The sequence below is a fragment of the Schistocerca gregaria genome, chromosome 4 (genome assembly GCF_023897955.1).
Source record: "Schistocerca gregaria isolate iqSchGreg1 chromosome 4, iqSchGreg1.2, whole genome shotgun sequence".
Classification (NCBI taxonomy): Eukaryota; Metazoa; Arthropoda; class Insecta; order Orthoptera; family Acrididae; genus Schistocerca; species Schistocerca gregaria.
Genome location: NC_064923.1, coordinates 496,317,289 through 496,338,210, shown reverse-complemented (window position 1 = coordinate 496,338,210; position 20,922 = coordinate 496,317,289). Strand labels below are relative to the sequence as shown.

General features: G+C 43.9%; 1 protein-coding gene across 12 annotated transcripts in view; it reads right to left on the bottom strand.

The window, feature by feature from the left end:
• LOC126266769 (protein NDRG3) overlaps window positions 1–20,922 on the bottom strand; it is a 481,178-nt gene that overhangs the window by 77,398 nt on the left and 382,858 nt on the right. For all 12 annotated transcript variants that reach the window (XM_049971295.1, XM_049971297.1, XM_049971293.1 and 9 more), the window contains one exon: window positions 10,783–10,903. In XM_049971295.1, coding sequence (XP_049827252.1) covers window positions 10,783–10,903 — 121 coding nt within the window. The remainder of the gene's footprint in view (window positions 1–10,782; window positions 10,904–20,922) is intronic.

Genomic DNA, 20,922 nt, shown 5'->3' with positions numbered 1-20,922 from the left:
GACACTACAAGTGAGTATAATCTTTTCGCAGTCAGTCTGTCTTTCTATGACTCGATCATGTGCTGGAGTCTGGTCCAGACAGTAGCAGACTTTGACTTACAATGTCGTAGACATTGCGGGTTGATGAGCAGTTCATCCATATTTGTGTTCCTCCAAGCAGTTGATTAGCATGAGTGTCTACATCTACCTTGGTTGGCTGTTTAAATACTATCTCAAACGGGTCGAGTTTTCAGAAATGGATGTAGCCGTCACCATTAATATCTCGCGAGATACCACAGCAGATTCTGCCTTCTCGGCATGGCGCCAGCAATGGCAGGATGCGAAGTGTCCAGCCGCATAGCGCATTAAATTGAACTGCAGATCATGTGATGAGCACAAATGATTACAGTATCCGTTGAACGAAACGCCACCATTGGCATCGCGCGGAAAGACTGCAGCTGTTTGTTTTTAAGACAGCTTGAAAAGTCGTGGAAGACTGCGATTAGTCTATATGAGTTAACCAAGAAAAATGGTTCTCTCTCCGATAACAATCGTGAATGGTAAATAGATGTGCTTCACAATTAGGGCAGCAAATAACTGACGATGGATGAAGTAGACAGGATATATAGTGCGGAGGACTCTAACATGAATGTGTACCTGAAAAAGGGAAATTTATTAATAATACTGCTTATCATAAATTAAAGTATCTTGCCGCATTTTTCTTTCTGTGTGTGAAAGATAATCTCAAGAACACATTTGGGATTTTCATACAGTTTTCACTAATAGGTAGGATGATTCGCGAGGAATATTTGTGCTTATAATTTACTATCCCTATGACAGACAAATCATCTGGTCGTAGATACCTGTACGTCGTGAGGCGCTATTTTCAATATAAATTGAAGTGTTAGAAACTACTTTCTAAAGGTATTTCTTTAGAGTATAGAGTTGAATGGATGCGAAAGTGGACAATAAACAGTTCAAGCAAGAAGAAACTAGGAGCTTCTGAAATGTGGTGCTACAGACGAATGCAGAAAATTAGGAGGGTAGATCGGATAACTTATCAAGAAGTAACAAATAACGCTGACTAAAGGAAGAGAGAGATTGACATGCCACATCCTGAGAAATCAAAGAATCGTCAGTTTGGTAGTGGAAGAAAACGTGTGGAGTAAAATCGAAGAGGGAAACCATGGACTGACCACGGAAAGCAGTTTTAAATGGATGTAAGGTGGAGTTGTGACGCAGAGCTGAAGAAACTTGCACAGGATACACTGTGTACAGAGCTGCATCGAACCACTCTTTAGGCTGAAGACAAAATGGCAATAATATGCAGAAAGAACAAGTGCTTGTGCGTCTTAATTCCTCTAATTTTTACATAAAGATAGCTAAAAAGTAATGAACTGCTCAAAAAAGTTTTGCCCCGCTGAGACGATTGACATATTTGTGCTTTTTTTTTATCGAAAACTCCATTATTAATACTCTTAATACAGTTGTGTGATTGGATTGAGGAGTTCCTAGATAACAGAACGCAGCATGTCATTCTCAATGGAGAGAAGTCTTCCGAAGTAAGAGTGATTTCAGGTGTGCCGCAGGGGAGTGTCATAGGACCGTTGCTATTCACAATATACATAAATGACCTGGTGGATGACATCGGAAGTTCACTGAGGCTTTTTGCAGATGATGCTGTGGTGTATCGAGAGGTTGCAACAATGGAAAATTGTACTGAAATGCAGGAGGATCTGCAGCGAATTGACGCATGGTGCACGGAATGGCAATTGAATCTCAATGTAGACAAGTGTAATGTGATGCGAATACATAGAAAGATAGGTCCCTTATCATTTAGCTAAAAAATAGCAGGTCAGCAACTGGAAGCAGTTAATTCCATAAATTATCTGGGAGTACTCATTAGGAGTGATTTAAAATGGAATGATCATATAAAGTTGATCGTCGGTGAAGCAGATGCCAGACTGAGATTCATTGGAAGAATCCTAAGGAAATGCAATCCGACAACAAAGGAAGTAGGTTACAGTACGCTTCTTCGCCCAATGCTTGAATACTGCTCAGCAGTGTGGGATCCGCACCAGGTAGGGTGGATAGAAGAGATAGAGAAGATCCAACGGAGAGCAGCGCGCTTCGTTACAGGATCATTTAGTAATTGCGAAAGCGTTACGGAGATGACAGATAAACTCCAGTGGAAGACTCTGCAGGAGAGACGCTCAGTAGCTCGGTACGGGCTTTTGTTAAAGTTTCGAGAACATACCTTCACCGAAGAGTCAAGCAGTATATTGCTCCCTCCTACGTATATCTCGCGAAGAGACCATGAGGATAAAATCAGAGAGATTAGAGCCCACACAGAAGCATACCGACAATCCTTCTTTCCACGTACAATATGAGACTGGAATAGAAGGGAGAACCGATAGAGGTACTCAGGGTACCCTCCGCCACACACCGTCAGGTGGCTTGCGGAGTATGGATGTAGATGGAACTCTGTACATACAGCCACCTTCATTTTCTTGTTTTTTAAAAAATTAACCCCTTCACTCTTCTGACTGTCTATTTATGGTGAACATCGTAATTTTATGCCTGTACTGTCTCATCGACCATGAGTGCGGAAGCCTGCATTGTCTACTTGCTTTTTGACTCAGCCAGCTGTACTTCGAGGGATCCGTGTGGATTGTCAGCGCGGTCTGTCTTAATTGGCGACTAAGCTTGGGCAGTACATGCAACATACAAGGACTGGACAAAAATATCGAAACACCGCGAGAAATTCATGCTTGAACATAATGCAGATTCTAGTCAAGTCCATAGGTTGCGTTGTATTTAACCACGAACGGCTCCTGTGCAATGTTGCAAGTATCGGCGGTGGTCAAAACAGTGTTCTGTGTGCATTAGGAGCTAAAGGAATTCGAAAGTTAACGAATTGTTGATGCTCATATGGAAGTGCATGCGTAACCAAGATAGCCGAACCGTTTGTTGTTTCAAAGACGATGACGATTGGTTTGTGTGGTGTCGCCCGTAGAAAGTTCCAATTCTTACACAGTCCAGTTTCTTTTTACACAGTTCAATCTACCCACTGTCACGTATGAGGATGATGAAATGATGAGGACAACACAAATACACAGAACCCGGGCAGAGAAAATCCTCAACCCAGCCTGGAATCGAACCCGGAGCCCAGTGATCCAGAGGCAGCAACGCTGGCCACTAGACCACGGGCGGCGGGCTTGTTTCAAAGAGCCAACTTACCGAAGATGTATACCGCATACAGAGAACGTGGAAAAACATCATCTGCAAAGTCACAACACAGACAAAAGTGTGTGTTGAGTGTGCGGCGGACGGTCACTGAGGAGAACTGTGACGAGAAATAAGATGATGAAAGTCGCAAAACTCACTGAAGAACTGTGGTGTATCGTCGGACTCGCGAGCTCTGACAGCACCGAAACAACACGAAAAGAACTTCATAAGCACGGAAATGCATGGCGAGCTGGAATTCCAAACCCATTCATCAGTGATACAAATGCCTACGACATGAAAACGTGGTGAGGAGGCCATAACACCTTCGCTATGGAGCAATGACAGAATGCCATTTGGTTGGATAAGTCTTGTTTCACACTGGTTCCAACTTCTGGCCGAGTTGCGTGCCAAAAGGGAAAATGGCAAGATTTCGGTGATATTGTGGTATTTCTTGGGCCCTCTGGTTACGTGGCCATTTCGGCTAATCAGGTCCGTCCTATGGTACAATGTTTGCTGCCCTATGGTGATGCTCTGTTCCATGACGGCTGGGCCGCTCTCCACCCGTCTCCCATCGCCCAGGACTGGCTTCGTGAGCATCACGATCAACTGTCGCTTCTCGCCTGGCTACCACTCTCATCACATCTCATTATTGTTGAGCTTTTGTAGTCTACTTTGCAGAGAGCGATGCGTATCGCTATCCTCTTCAACCACCGTTACCTGAAGTTGCCACTATTTGGCAAGAAGAATGGTGTAAGATTCCCTTGAAAATCACGGAGGACCCGTATTTATCCATTCCGAGACGACTGGAAGCTTTTTTGAAAGCCAATGGTTTTCCTACTCCGTATTATGCACGGAGTGTTTTGTGTTTCCATATTTTTGTCCATCCCATGTACATACTGCAAAGTGGGGCGTGGGCAGATTTCGATGGATACGTAGCATTGTACCGATTTGATAATAATTTTAACAAGGTATACTGCCACAGAAATCTCTCGACTGTCAGGTTCGACTATGACCGTGTACTGTACCAGTCGCTACGGATATTTTGATGTAAGTGACCGATTCGATCAAAATGCGCCAATGTCTTTTTTGGAGTATAACCACAACGAACAGTGTCAAAGGCTACAATAAAACAAAAAATTAAAAACAGCAGGTAGGCTGATGCATCGTACTGCGTTATCGTACAACAATTTTTTGCTATCTCAGATTAATGAATCACAAAGATTTATACGTTAACGAGGAATTGTGATACCTAATACGAAAACTGGGGAGTTCTCATGTCTGTCTACAAAGGCATTGTATTAGGTGAGTCGGCGCCCGGTTGTTGTAAACGTGGATCGCTTACAATATTTTTCCACATCTCTTAAATATGAATAATTAGGCGAATACTCCAATTAAGACATTTTACAACGTTAAATCCGAGAACAGAGCCGTCATGAGTATCGTTTTCATGCACAACAAAGCAAAAAGGATTGTAAAGAAAATCATGGCTCCACATCAAAGCACTGCTCGGTACAGAAGACAGTCATGAGCTACACACGTATCCAAAAGACAGTGAAGACGCTGTGCACGAGGCCTGCAGTCTTAAATGCAAACGTGGCTCCAATGAACGCATTACCACTATCGTAACAGGCTTTTACTAGCTGCCTGGATAAGAAAACGACGGGAACTTGTTTTAACAAACTAGAAACAGACATACGACAGATGAGGATCAAATGTGAGGGCACCCAAGAAAGTAGATCACTTACTACGGAACAGCTACAATATCCAGGTTTCCAGTTAAAAATAAATGAAAAAAAAAAAATACCGGAGAAACGTGGTCAGAGTTGAAGAAAGAACAATACCGGGAACAAATGCCGTAGGCACGAGTTTACCAGACGGTAGGAATATCATAGTCTCCAACAGGCAGAAACGAATAAAGAAGACCAATTTCTCCTCGGTGATTTGATGACTATTGGCGATTATCGAAGTTATACTGACTGACCAATACTACAAGATGAAAATATGACTAATATTATCTTACTGCAGTTTCGCTCCTGAAGATGAGCAGTGATGTAGTTTGGAAAGTCGAGTCAGCGAAAAATAAAGAATTATTATTATTTCTCTCACCACTTACAGACTGCCAGTAACCGCAATGTCAGTTTAGCAGTAACTGTGGACACGGGCAGCGTATTAGTCAACGTTACAGGTTTAGTGGAGCTCGCCGTGTAACGTGTTTTCCCAACAATTTCTGAACCGGATATCGATGGGAGTTTTCTCCTTTGTACGCTAGTTGTGGGAGGCGGTTGCGCAGGGGGGGAGGGGGGCGCGGGGGAGTTGAAGAACAAGGTCACTGCCTCCTCCGCAGCAAGGTCGCCAGAAAGAACGGACACTTGGGGCGGCGTCACTGAAGAAATCGCATAACGATGGTCAATCTGGAATGGCTTCCTCAGTTATAATTCTACCGATTGGTACCGGACGCTTGTCTAGCTCACACCCTTCAGTCACAAACACATAGTTCAATTTATGATATTTCATAGCTTTATTCATTTGTATTCTACTACGGCCAGTCACTTCGTTTCGCGTTACATTCCACATAATTCATGGTGACAAATTTCGAGACTATCATCCTCATCTTCTGGCGTGTAAGCTATAAATAATGGAACAGCTGCTTAAACTACAATTAAGAACAAAAATTTGAAACGGCGACAACAAAGAATATTCTGTTGACGGGGAAGCACAGGGAGGAGTGCACTGACTGTCGTCAGCTTCCGTCGTACAGCTTGTACAAGGCTAGGCGTTTTCTTGCAGATATATACAGCAGCTACTATAGTGCAGTATTCGTGTAGTAGACACTTTGCACGTCAAATGTATTGCTTAATACGACTCCGACGTTTGAAGGGTTGATATGTGTAACACATTTCCTGCTGGGAAACACTACAGTCATTGTATTCGTGATAAACAAACGCCTTACCGCAGAACTAGCGGCAACACAATCAGCTGTGTTAATGAGTCGGTCGTTTGTGAAGACGAGGTGTGTTTTTGAAACTTCGTATTGTTTTATACTGGTAGAATGCCTAGAAGCTGTTGCTACCATGGCAGCAAATGTAATTATTATACAGGGAAACACGTGCCAGAGGATAAATAAATTCCAAGGGAAATCTGGTACTTGCAATGATATTGAACGTAAATAAATGTAACATACTGTGCACACATAGGAAAAGAAATCCACCTCTGTACAACTACACCACTGATGACAAGTTGCTAGAAACAGTAACTGCCGTAAAATGTCCAGGAGTAACTATCCAGAGCGACCTTAAAGTGGGATGATCACGTAAGGCAAGAAGATGCCACACTGAGATTCATAGGAAGAATCTTACGGAAGTGTAGTTCACGCACGAAGGAAGTGGCTTACAAGGCGCTTGTTCGACCGATTCTCGAGTGCTGTTCATCAGTCTGGGATCCTACCAGGTAGGACTGATAGAAGATCCAACGGAGGGCAGCGCGTTTCGTCACAAGTTTACTTAGTGGCCTCGAAAGCGTTACAGAGATGCTCAACAAACTCCAGTGGCAGACGTTACACGAGAAGCGTTGTGCATAACTGAGATATCTACTACTGAAATTTCGAGTGAGCACTTTCTGGGAAGAGTCGGATAACATATTACTTCCTCCCACATACATTCCACGAAACGACCACGACGAGAAATTAATAGTTATTACGAAGCTTACCAACAACCACTCTTTCCACGTGCCATTCGCGAGTCGAACTGGGAAGGAGAGGATCAGTAAGCGGTATCAGAGGTACCCTCCGCTACATACCATTAGGTGGCAGGCGTAATATGATGGAGATGTGACGCAGCATCTCACCGACGCCACGCGAACAGTGTCCGCGAGAACAGTCGTTACTGGCTCGGCTGTGCAGGAACGAAAGGCTACGTGGCGTGTCTTGAAACTTTGCACGATGACAAGTATCCACACAGCGAGGGCGGAACATGTGGAACACGCGAGACTATCAGCACGGCTATTATTTTTGCGCCTTTCCTTGTGGCGGCAGCCAGAGAGAGGCGAGCCGACAGAGGTACGCCCAACGACAACACGTTGTCTCTTCAGACGAGTAACAGTTCAGGGCCAAGTGTGACGACGGACGTATCGGCATGCGAACGAGACCGAACACAGCTACATTTTCGTTATCGTCGTACGGGCCTAGCACCTGGAGCGTCATTGGGCACACAACACAATTACCTCGGATCATGTTGTTGTGGTCTTCAGAGACTGGTTTGATGCAGCTCTCCACGCTACTCTATCCTGTGCAAGCTTCTTCATCTCCCAGTACTTACGGCAACCTACATCCCTTCTGAATCTTCTTAGTGTATTCATCTCTTGGTCTCCCTTTACGATTTTTACCCTCCAAGCTCCCCTCCAATGATAAATTTGTGATCCCTTGATGCCTCAGAACATGTCCTACCAACCGGTCCCTTCTTCTTGTCAGGTTGTGCCACAAACTCCTCTTCTCCCCAATTCTATTCAATACATCCTCATTAGTTATGAGATCTACCCATCTAATCTTCAGCATTCTTCTGTAGCACCACATTTCGAAAGCTTCTATTCTCTTCTTGTCCAAACTGTTTATCGTCCATGTTTCACTTCCATACATGGCTACACTCCATATACAAACTTTTAGAAATGACTTCCTGACATATAATCTATACTCGATGTTAACAAATTTCTCTTCTTCAGAAATGCTTTCCTTGCCATTGCCAGTCTACATTTTATATCCTCTCTACTTCGACCATCATCAGTTATTTTGCTCCCCAAATAGCAAAACTCCTTTACTACATTAAGTGTCTCATTTCCTAATCTAATTCCCTCAACATCATCTGGCCTAATTAGACTACATTCCATTATCCTTGTTTTGCTTTTGTTGATGTTCATCTTATATCCTCCTTTCAAGACACTATCCATTCCGTTAAACTGCTCTTCCAAGTCCTTTGCTGTCTCTGACAGAATTACATTAAATATTTCTTCTGTTACCCAAGGATTTCTACTAGCCCTCGTCTTTTTATCTACTTGATACTCTGTTGCCTTCACCACTTCATCCCTCAAAGCTACCCAGTCTTCTTCTACTGTATTTCTTTCCCACCTCGGATCATATAAGCGGTAATTTGGACAGCAATCGTTAAATTTCCGACGTTTTAAGGTCAGTGGCGATCTTCGAGGTCTCCGTGACATTACTTTTCATATACGCAAATCAGCGGCCTGTCATTTACGCACATTACGTGACCTGAGCGTTGACATCTAACGCCACATAACTCTGCAAACCTACCAACATGCTGTTGGATCCCTGATACGCAGAATCTGACGTATTTCGTTCCAAAGACAGACAAACAAGCTATTAAACAGGCGGTCATAATGTTTTGGCTCATCAGTGCATTATTCATGTTGTCCTGACTTATCTCTACACATAGGGAGTTTGACCCCTGGCCAGCATGTTCTCCAGATCATCCACTCATTGAAAACATTTGACCATTGGTTGCCGAGAGAATGGTATCTCTCCACACGACAGCCACTATCATTAATGAACTCCTTGTGAAAAGTTGAAGCAGCCTGGAATTACGTACCAGGAACCATCACCTACCTTCAATTCGACTCAATGCCCAGCCGGGTTAGAGCTGTTATCGCTGCCATAGGTGGCAGCATTGCGTCCTGAATTTCGCGCCTCGTACACCCTTAAACCATCTACAAATTTATATGTGCATCCTTCCCACTTTATTGTTTTAGTACAGTAAATACAATTTCGTATTTTCTATCGTTGATGGTGTTGCAGTTCTAATGTCCAACAGTGTACACTATCCAATCAGAAGTATGTGGATATCCCCATGTAATACTAAACTGACCAATAGGTATCACGAGAGGCAGACCCATCGGTATATAAAGAGGCAAGGAGTATTTTTTTGCATCAGCAACGTGGGTCAGTCAAGAGAACTCAGTGACTTCGAATGTGTACTAGTTGCTGGATGTCGTAACAAATGGATGGAGTAACAAATCCATCGGGAACAATTCAACCACTTTAAATCTGCCCAAGTCGGCTTTAAATGATGTGAAGTGGAAACGGGAAGGAACAACCACAGCTGAACAAAGTCCAGGTAGACCTCATATACTGACAAACAGGTACAGTCGAGCACTGTGAACAGTGAAACTTCCTGGCAGATCAAACAATGTGCTGGATCGAGACTCGAACTCGGGATCTTTGTCTGCTGTGAAGAGTAGTAGTAAAAGAATCCAGATAAGTGAGTAGGACTCACGCACGGAGGGTTCTGTACAAAATTAATTATTTGTATAGATAGTTCACCCATCCTGGGACTCATGAATCCGGGCGATTTTTGCCTTTTATCGATATCGGCATGATATCAGTTCCAGGAATTCCAACACTTTCGAGAATGGTTTATAGATCTGATATAATTAAATTTCCCTTGAGACATTTGAGTCTCATTGTATGTAAGATAATGATAGAAGCTGAAGAAATTAATTAAAATTTTGTGCCACGGCTGGGACTTGCACCCCGCTCTCTTTGCTTACCATGCAGGTGTGCTAGCCATTACACCGCCGTAGCAGTATAGGTGACATAGCTCCACAGACTACCTTAGTCCAATGCTGTCCCTCGGCAATAGCGACGATTGAAGAAGCGAAAAATAAGCTGAAGACGTGAAGTTTGTGTTAGGGAGGGAATTAGACTAACGTAGTTTGTGCAGGGGCATTACTTATACTGCTATAGTGGTGTAATGGCTAGCACACCTGTCTTATAGGCAAGGAGAGCCTGGTTCAAGTATCAGCTGTGGCACAAAAATAGAGAATGTTTTAATTAAAAGTTTTAAGTTTACATTTTTTGTGTAAGATGACATTTGCTATAGTAATTTTTCTTTTTTCCCAATTTTGAAGTTATATTAATATTTTATACTAACTGGCAACTGAAAATGCATACTCTTAGTCTGCTATCGTCCCTGTTGCAATTAATGGTAAGATTTGACAGAAGTCTCCAGAGAAGAAAATGGTGCAGCTGGCAGTAGGACTACTGTTGTTAAGAAAGTTTCAAGTTGTTCTGTGAAAAGCTTCAGTGGATCTTTTACTGGATATCGGAACATTATCCAAAATAATAGAAGTGCAATCCTGCATCAGTTACGAGCATTACTTTGCTTTGAAACATTACAGATGCTGTACGTGTCGTTGGTACAGACTGTCAGCACGTTATCTGGGCGGCCATATGCCTACCACGGCTAGATGACAAAAGCACCGTTTTCACAGGAACGGGACTTCATTTTATCATAGCTCTGCTAACTGACACGAAATATTTGTAAATTATGCACACAACGCTTCCTCGTGAATCACTCTGCAGAGCTTGGATATCTCAGTCGGTGGAACGTGTGCTCGCCAAACGCAAAGGTCCGGAGTTCGAGTCCGAAATGCAGCTTTAATCCGCTGGGAAGTTTCATCCTATACGTATGTCCTGCGCTTACATTTGAAATAATAATACATCACAGACAACGTGTCTGTAACGGAAGGGCAAGCTAGGGCGTTCTGCTACGCTGTGGACTGTCTACTCACTCTTCGGCCAGCGTGGCGGCGCCCTCCTCCTGGCCCGGCGCGTTCACGTGGTACACGCAGAAGCTGTCCAGCAGCGCCCGCATCTCGCTGAAGTTGAAGAACGCCTGGAAGCTCGACACATCTGCAACCAGACACAAAAACAGCTAAACGTGTCGTCCCTGACCGGTCGAAATCGTCAGATGTAAAAATACGACTTAGTCAAAATATCTAGTTGGTGTGATGAATGGTAGCTAGCTCTAGAACTAGGAAAATGTAAGTTTATGCAGATGAGCAGGATAAAACAAACCCGTAATGTTCGGATACAGTCACGTCGTTTAAATATCTGGGCGTAAGATGGCAAATTGATAACATGTGAGGACTGTGGTAGGGTAGGCGAATGATCGACTTGGGTTCGTTGTTAGAATTTTGGGATAGTGTCATTCATCTGTAAAGAATACCGCGTATAGGATGCTAGTGCGACCTCTTCTGGAGTACTGCTCGAGTGTTTGGGATCCGCAACAGGTCGAAGCCATTCGGAGGCGGGCTGCTAGAGTTGTTACCGGTAGGTTCGAACAACACGCTAGTATTACGGGCGTGTTTCGTGAACTCGGATGGGAATCCCTGGAGGGAAGCCGGCGTTCTTTTCGAGGAACACTACAGAAAAAATTTAGAGAACCGGCATTTGCAGCTGACTGCAGAACGATACTACTGTCGCCAATACACATTTCGCGTAGGATCACGACGCAAAAATACGGGAAATGAGGATTCATACTAGGCATACAGACACTCATTCTTCCCTCACCCTGTTAGCGAGTGGAACAGGAAAGGAAATGACTAGTAATGGTACTAGGTACCCTCTGCCACGGTGGCTTGTGGAGTGTATGTGTAGATACGTATACGAGGCGGTATCCAAAAGTATTCGAAATTTGAATTTTGGGAGCATATGGCTACCAACAGACGGAAAGCGCTACATCCTTCTTGGATCAGTGCGGCAAGTGCCTGCGAGCTGATTGGTTCGGCTAGTTACTGCTTGGCATATTTCAGTTGTCGTTTCTGCGAGTACGCCCTTTTGCTAAGAGGGACCTGAAAGAACGTTGTGTCTCTATACAATTTCGTTTTGAATCTGGAGAACCTGCTGCAGAAATGCGTCAGATGTTGTGGCAATCTTTGGGAGACAACGCTTTAGGTGGCACACAAACTTAAAGACTGATATAAGCGTTTAAAAAAGGACGGACGTTGAGATAATGACGACCGTTCTCGTCAGCCGTCAACAGGTATCACACCAGAAAATGTTCAGAAAGTGAGGAATCTGATTCCGTAACATCGTAGACAGATCATCAAAGACTTCTACAAGACCTCGGGAATACCCTTATGGCACGTGCAAACGTAATCTGTTAGAATAGTTGAACAGGGCAAAGATAGCAGCGAAGTTTGTGCCACGACTGCGTCGACACAAGCCGAAGCAACATCGCGTGGAAGACTCCAGCGAACTTCTTCAAGACGATCCAAACTTTGTTCAAACGTTGTCAGTAATGAAGAAAGTGAGTTTATAGTTATGATACTTAATCGTCATAATGTCCTCCTTCACCTTGGCCAAAAACAGCTCAACGAGAGAAAAGTAACATTACGTACACTATTACATTACGTACACTGCTGTGCAGAACTTAGGGACGACATAGACAAACCAACATAAAATATTAACTATTTGGTGAAAATCTATGAGAGTGGGGCAGTATGTTGCCAGATGTCTTCTAGTCGTACACAGGAAGCTGTGACTATAGCGCCAAATGCGGATGGCCCTGGAACACGAGACAGTTGAAGGAATGGTAAAAGTGTGTTGTATCAGTCAACGAACAGTTACTGTACACTGCGGTGGTGGACTTCATTACAAGACAGCCCAGAGACAATATTTGGATGACTTTACACGGGGAAGAAACGTTGGGGGACTTTAAGAAGGGCGAACTGTGACGAGTATAGCCCAGGAATTTGCTACTGCTCACATTATTTTTCACTTGCATGGAAAGCGATCCGAACCACACGCACTACTGCACGAAGGAGAGGAGGTGGTCGACCACAGTGAGTCAAATGACCACTACAATGTGCAGCATGCAAGAAGGGACCCACGTCAAACAGCAGGTGTAATTGTGACTACGTAGGCTTTCCCGGCGTTATAAGTCTTTAAAGTCTCGCCGAGTTTGCTGCCGGACACTAAAATCAACTTGACTCGATATTTCGGCGATCCAACTGGTCGCCATCTTCAGCAGAATGCTGCTTCTGCTGATGAGTCCCGCTGAGAACTTCACGCCAGGCTGCAAATCGACGTCCTGTATGGGCCACCGTTCAGTACACAGCGCATGCGCCGCCCATCACAGTTGCTGCCCTATAACAGTGGGAGGTGGCGCCGCCCTTAGTGGAACACTGCTGGCAACGAAATATCGCACTCAGGGCCGCACCGAAGAAAGTTCAATTTCGATGCAAGATAATACAGCATTCCCAGGTCTTGCTAATAGGAAACCCATTGTCTCTGTTGATTAAATTATCCGCCAACCTAATTTCAATCGCATGTTTATATACACTGTTCCAAAAAACTGAAATGTTGGCAACTACCACAGTTTCATCAAATTTCATACTGTGCACCTCATTTAAGCAGTGTTCTGTTACTGCGATTTTTCCGGCTGTTGTAGCCTCGTATGACGGCGATGTTCCACAGCCCTGTCATGAACTGTGCGAATCGAACGGCCAATGTAAGCCTTCCCACATTGACACGGAATTTTGTATACACCAGGTTTCATTAGCCCCAAATCATCTTTCACAGAGCCGAGTAGTGCCCTCATCTTAGAAGGTGGACGGAACACACTCTTAATGTTAAAATTCCTTCAAATTCGTCCAGTCTTAAACGCTGTCTCTCCAGCATAAGGAAGAAAGGCCACCGATCTATGTTCTTCTTCATGCACCTCCAGAGATGGTCCAAACTCCATAGCCCGATGAATCTGCTTCCCGGAGTATCCATTTTCCTTCAAAACAGCCATTACATGCGCAAGTTCTTGGGTTAAGCTGTCCGCGTCGGAAATGGCATATGCTCTGCGTACCAAAGTCCTAAGGACGCCACTGCGTTGGTGTTGTGGATGACAACACTTAGAATGCAGATACATATTTGTGTGCGTCGGCTTCCACAACACCAAAACCGCCGAAATATCGAGTCAAGTTGATTTTAGGATCCGGCAGCAAACCCGAAGAGACATTCAAGCACGTGTAATTGCAACGGCATTCAGTAGGACTGCAAGGCTGATCGCAATCTCACGCTCCACGGTGGTATGGTGACTGCACGGCAGTCTGCTCTTTGTCCGACGACCAGTACGTTGTTTTTCGTTGACACTCGTACATCGGCTGTACCATTTGTGGTAGTGCCCAGAGCATAAGGAGTGGACCATCGAGGAGTGTGATCGCATGTTCTTCCCGGATGAAAGCCAGTTCTGTCTGAATTATCATTTTCGACATACTCTGATGTGGCGAGAGGGGGGAAGTCGTAATGCTCCCAGGAACATTTCTAACATGCCCGTTTTGGCGGCACAGGTGTTATGGTGTGGAGAGGCATAATATTGCACGGACGTACTGACCTCCAAATCATTAAACACGGAACTCGCACCGATCAACGACATTCCGATACGGCGCTTCTGCGTCATGTCCATATTTTTAGGGGTTCATTCGGCCCTGGCTTGTGGATGACAGTGTGCGACCACATCGACAGCACAGGCGGGCGAACTCTTGGAACGAGAGGCTACTCGGTGGAAGGAACTAGCGTGCCCGTCCTGCCAACTTAAACTCCATCGACCATGTGTGGGGTGCACTGCGCTGACATACTTCAGCACGTTCCGTGTCCCGTCTTTTGTAATGTCCAGGGGATCAAAATAAATCACGCTGTCTTCACTGTATTAATGTCTTTGAATAAAAGTGTCATTTCTACTCGTCTCATTGTGTATTTCTTTGAGTTACATTCTGCAGTATGCTGTACGAGTTCCAAATTTCATCGAGATGTGTTATTTGGCAGAGATGTGTTATTTGGCAGTGACAGATCATGTGACAGTTACAGTTTCGCACACCAGAGAACTTACTCATTTTCCTTTATATATATCTATATATCGCGATGATATATTGGAGATCACGAACAGGAAAAGTCCAAATAAGTGGCGTGCGAAAGACTGGTATTGTCCAAAAATGGCTCTGAGCACTATGGGACTTAACATCTGAGGTCATCAGTCCCCTAGAACTTAGAACTACTTAAACCTAACGACATCACACAGATCCATGCCCGAGGCCGGATTCGAACCTGCGACCGTAGAGGTCGTGCGGTTCCAGACTAGCGCTTAGAACCGCTCGGCCACACCGGCAGGCAGAATGGTATTGTCCACTATGATAATTCATGAAGTTACACAGTAAACATTATCCAGTAATTTTTGACTAAAAGCAAGATGACAGTGGATTCCCGCCGGCCTGTAATCAATTGAATTTTCTGCGTGTTATTCTTCTTCTTTCCTGAGATGAATATGACGCTGAAGAGGCGAAGAATCTGACACAGTGGATGAGTTTGAATGGAACTGGAGAAGGTACTAAACATTATTTTAATTGTTATTGGTATATTTCGGTAACTGTTGTATTACCTTGTATTTTCGTTTATCGGGGTGAATAGGTAGGTATAAACCCGATGAACTTACAGTCACAACGCAATTACTGGATGAAACGCAATAGATGGAGGCCATGTGATAGATTGTTGAAGTGTTATCAGGCATGAGGAACAAGTTAACAATTATGCATGACTTTGGCGATAGTGCTGATTTCTCTGTTGTCTTGCTGAATAGTACAACTCTGTGATGCAGACAGTGAGTATACTGATGCAAAACGTAGCCTACTAAGCTGTTTGACTTCCCCGCATATCCTTGCTACTTTCGCTAGCTTGCGAGACAGAGAGTTGAGCCAGACGTGTACGGCGGATTAACGGCCGTTGGTCTGGTACGCCAGCCAGTTGAGAATAGTTTCAAACCGTTTTCACGCTCGTTTGCGCAAATACCCTAGCTCTGCCTCAGAAAACAAAACACACGAACAGTTAAAATATGGCAACACGCAGAAGTTTACATAATTCACAAACAGATACGGCACCCGACTACCCTCCCTTTTGTTAACTGGCGGCTTTGGCGACACAAGTGGCATCTGGTCACAGAGTTAAAAAGTAATTCTGGCAAACGAAAAAATAGTGGGCCATTACAACGGGACAAAGTGTAGGAAAGACAGAGACAGAGACAGAGAGAGAGAGAGAGAGAGAGAGAGAGAGAGAGAGAGAGAGAGAGAGAGAGAGAGAGAGAGAGAAGGGGGAGGGGGGGGAGAAGTGGCCTAGGAAACGGTTTTGCTGACTACAGTTTCCAGCAATTAATTTTGATTTTCATTGCTTCTGTAAGGCAGACTGCTCGGATGAGAGTGCTCTAAGACACCGACAATAAGAGAGGGACTGCATGAATATACAAATTGCGGCATCGTGATTCACGTACAAACTACAACGGTTGAACCGAAACAACTGGCTACTCTTACGCCCCTTCTCCCCCCACCCACCCCCTACCTTGACTTCATGTCAACTTGTGCGCTTGTTCCATATCATACACTGCGCCTTCTGTGGCTCCATAAGGCGTAGCAAAAAAAAAAAAAATGTTAATAATGTTTACAATAATCTAATGGTAATAATAGTATTTAAAATTCAAGAACGGCGTGCTCTGCTAAAAAGGGTGGCAACGGAGCTAAATTCGTAGTTACGACATACTTTACAGCATTTGATACCCTTTCTACAGGAGATGTCTGTTCCCAGCATGATCGGGAGGCTCCGTGATAAGAATTTAGAAGACGTGGAGATTGGTGGCAAGTCGTAGCTTCATGTAGAAGTCGTGCAACAAGTTTTTTTCTCGGCCAGTTTCGGCTGAAAAAATGCAACATTTGTTGTGGAATATCTTGGAATATTCCCACTTCAGCCCCTACAGTTTCACAAAGTTCCTGTAAGGGGCGTAGCCTTCAAAATGGCGTCTGTAACGGAGGTGCGTTCCACGAAGACAGCTGTTACTGAGTTTCTTTTAGCGGAACATCACAGCATCGCAGATATTTATAGGTGCTGACAGAATGTCTACGGAGACCCGGTAGTGAAAAAAGCGCGGTGATTTCCTGGACGAGGCGTCTGACATCATGGCAACGAGGTCGCGCAAACTTGTCCGATCTCTAGACGCATACAGCTGTGACTCCTGCAATGCTGGAACGTGCGGACACATTCGAGATCATCGACGGACCACAATCAGACATCTCGCTGCTGAACTGAACGTCTCTGTTGGTAGCGGTGACACACTCTTCCGCCAGCTGGGGTTACTCAAAGGTGCGTGCCCGCCGGGTTTCTCGCCGCATCACAGAAGACCGTGAACAGCAACGCAAGACCGTCTGCGCGGAATTGATTACGCGTCACGAGGCGGATCGCGACAATTTTTTATCGAACATCATCACAGGCGATGAAACGTGGATTAATCGCTTCGAATCGGAAACCAAGTTTCTAAGTTACTCGTGTAACCAGTCAATTATAACGGGACATTTCCTGACTGGCTAAAATATGCAGTCTCTATTCAAGAAAGGGGATAAAGAGATACCATCAAACTACAGACCGATTTCACTTTTGCCAGCATTCTCAAAAATTTTAGAAAAAGTAATGTACAGGCAGCTTCTCAACCATCTGACCACAAATAACATATTATCAAGAACACAGTTTGTATTTCTGTAGGGTTCTGATATCAAGAAGGTTATTTACACGTACAGTGAAAATGTACTTAATTCATTAAATAACAAATTACAAGCAGCAGGGATTTTCTGTGATTTGCCAAAGGCATTTGATTGTGTGAACCACAACATCCTTTTAAATAAATTAGAATTCTATAGTGTCACGGGCAGTGGTGCAAAATGGTTCAAGTCATACCTCGATAACAGGAAACAAAGGGTGTCAGTTCCAGGGACTAGTGAATTAAGTCATCAGTCATCATCAGAATGGGAAGAAATTACATGTGGTGTCCCACAGGGATCCGTCTTAGGGCCATTGATTTTCTTGTGTACATTAATGATCTCTCATCAGTTACACTGACAGAAGCAGAGTTCGTTTTGTTTGCAGATGACACGAGTATTGCAATAAATAGTATGTCGAATGTAGTTCTAGACAGATCCACTAATGATATTTACATGGATATTAATAAATGGTTTAAAGCCAACTCACTGACATTAAATTTCGAAAAGACTCACTATATGCAATTCAGAACCTGTAAGAGGTTTCCACCCAGCATATGCATGAAGTAAGAAGAACAGAAGATAGAAGAGGTTGACAGTCTTAAATTCATAGGATTACAACTTGATAATAAATTCAGTTGGGAGAAGCACACCACAGAACTGAAGAAACGCCTTAACAAATCTGTATTTGCAATTCCAGTGTTAGCAGACATAGGCCACATATAAATTAAAAAGCTTGCATACTTTGCCTACTTTCATTCCATAATGTCATATGGTATAATATTTTAGGATACCTCTTCAAGTCAAACAAAAGTTTTCAGAGTCCAAAAGCATGTAATACTTATTATTTGTGGAGTAAATTCACGGACGTCTAGTAGAAACCTCTTCAAAGAACTGGGTATACAAACTACTGCCTCTCAGTATATTTACTCCTTAATGAAATTTGTCCTAAATAATATATACCTTTTTCCAACAAACAGCTCAGTTCATACATACAATACCAGGAACAAAAATGATCTACACAAGAACTTAAAAGCACTTACTTTAGTTCAGAAAGGAGTCCACTACTCAGGAACACTCATCTTCAATAATTTGCCAGCAAACATAAAACATTCAGTTACAAATAAAGATCAGTTTAAAAGGAGCCTGAAAGACTCACAAGTGGCCAACTCCTACTCCATTGACGAATTTTTTAACAGAAACAAACGATATATGTATTCATACTATTAGTATTGTTATTTCAGATCTTAAAAAATTCGACATGTTCCACATCCACGAGGATCTATCTCTTCGGCACTGATCTATGGATCGAAAAACTGATCTAATCTACCAAACGGCAAACCAATGCACTGGCGCCCCATCACCTGTCCTCCGAAGAAAAAGTTCCAAGTCGGTCCCCAGCCAGCGAAGTCACGGCAACAGACTTCTGGGACTCTGAAGGGGTTATTCTGTTTGATGTCGACGATCAGCTCCAAAGTGTATTGCGCTACCTCAGGAAATTGAAGAAGAGGCTTCAGCGTGTTCGTTGCCACAAAAATGCAAACAAACTTCTCCTTCTCGATAACTACGCATGGCCCTACACGAGTTTTCGCATCCAAGAGGAGCTCCCAAAACTTCGTAGACTGTTCTTCCTCATCCACCCTACAACTCGGACCTCGCAGCTCCCGACTTCCATCTATTTGGCCCAATGACGGATGCACTCCACGAGAAGCAGTACGCGAATGATGACGTGGTTACTGATACAGCAAGACGTGGCTCTGACGTCAACCAATAGAGTGGTGCCATGCGGGCATACAGGTCCTCCCAGTAAGATGACGAAACGCCATCGCAATGAACAGAGATTATGCTGGAAAACAGGGTTTTGCAGCCAGAAGAGTGGGGAATAATATATAGTGTAATGGAATTTTGAATATAACTAACCCACTTTCAGAAAAAAAATGCGGTGCATTACTGAACGCCCGTCGTAGGGCGACAACGGTACTGTCGATCGAAGACTGTCCAGCACACAGCTTCGTCACACATTTCCATTATGACGTAAAATCCTCACAAATAATTTTACACCACCCAAATAACATGCATAGTGGATGTTGCTTCCCCACGCTATCAGTTTCGCCTCTGTGTGCCCATTACTGAGAACAGTACAAGACCCCAGTACCCTGGCGCAAGAAGAAGATGAACAAGGAAAACCTGGAATGGATTCTGGATTAATCCCGCACGACTTCCTGACGCGTGATGATCGGTACAGACGTGTGTGGAGGCAGCCTGACTACAATACACATCTCAGGCATGGAGTTCCATGGGTTCAGGAAAGTTGCAATATTTTTGCCTAACTGGCTCTTGTGGAAAATGTAATGAGCTGCAAAACTGCTTAATTCCACCTATTGCATTGCCTATTGCGTTATTATTAAGTACTTAGTGCATGGATGATCACATGAACGAACATTTCTCGTTTTACATTGGCTGTCCACAGCAAGTCCTTATATCGAAGCGTTGCCTCTCCTGACGTAGCGGACGGTGAGTTTAAAAAAGCTTGACACCAAGTTGGTGGCCTCAAATTGGACAGTGAGGCCGCTCTTTGCAGGCATGTTCACTGGGACTGACACATACATAGTGCGACTGTCCCCGTAGACATAGGTAAAAAACTTAAGCACGCCATCAAGTCCAATAGCCCAGGAATTTTGACGGACGAAATCATTCTGTCACAGGAGAATGCCCGCCCACACGTTGCCAAGGTTGTTTAGACTACGCTGCAGAAGTTTTGCTGGGAAGCCCTTACATTTCCTCCTTGCAGTTCTCATCTCATTCGATTTCTATATTTCTGGTGCCCAGAGTCCTGAAGAAAGGCATTCGTGGTCGTCGATTTGCTTCGGACGAAGAGGTGCACCCCTGGGTACGAGCATGGATCTGTAGGCAACAGCAAACATTTTTCCACGACGGCATTGACCATCTTCTCTCACAGTGAAATAAATGTATTAACCGTTATTGTGATTACTCGTGAAATAATAAACAGTTTACTTTTTTATCTATCTCATTTACATTTGATTGGCCCTTGTAGAAAGTAACTTAAGAGTATATAAATTCCAGGATCGGGACGTTTACCACAGTGACGAGTAACATGAATAAGCCACCCGAAAGGGGAGAAAATCTGCTTCCCCATAACGGAACAGAGGGTCTCGATAATTTTAATGGCTGGAAATCTGTCAATCAACGCACTTCGAACTCGGGTGTTAGGCTCGTACCGGTGCTCGGAAGGTCTAAACTTTGACAAGGTATAGGAACATAGAAGAATACACTCTGGCTACAACTAATCCACTCAGAAACGATACGTTTGTATCAAATGGTCATAGGGAAGCTTTACAGCTCAGCATC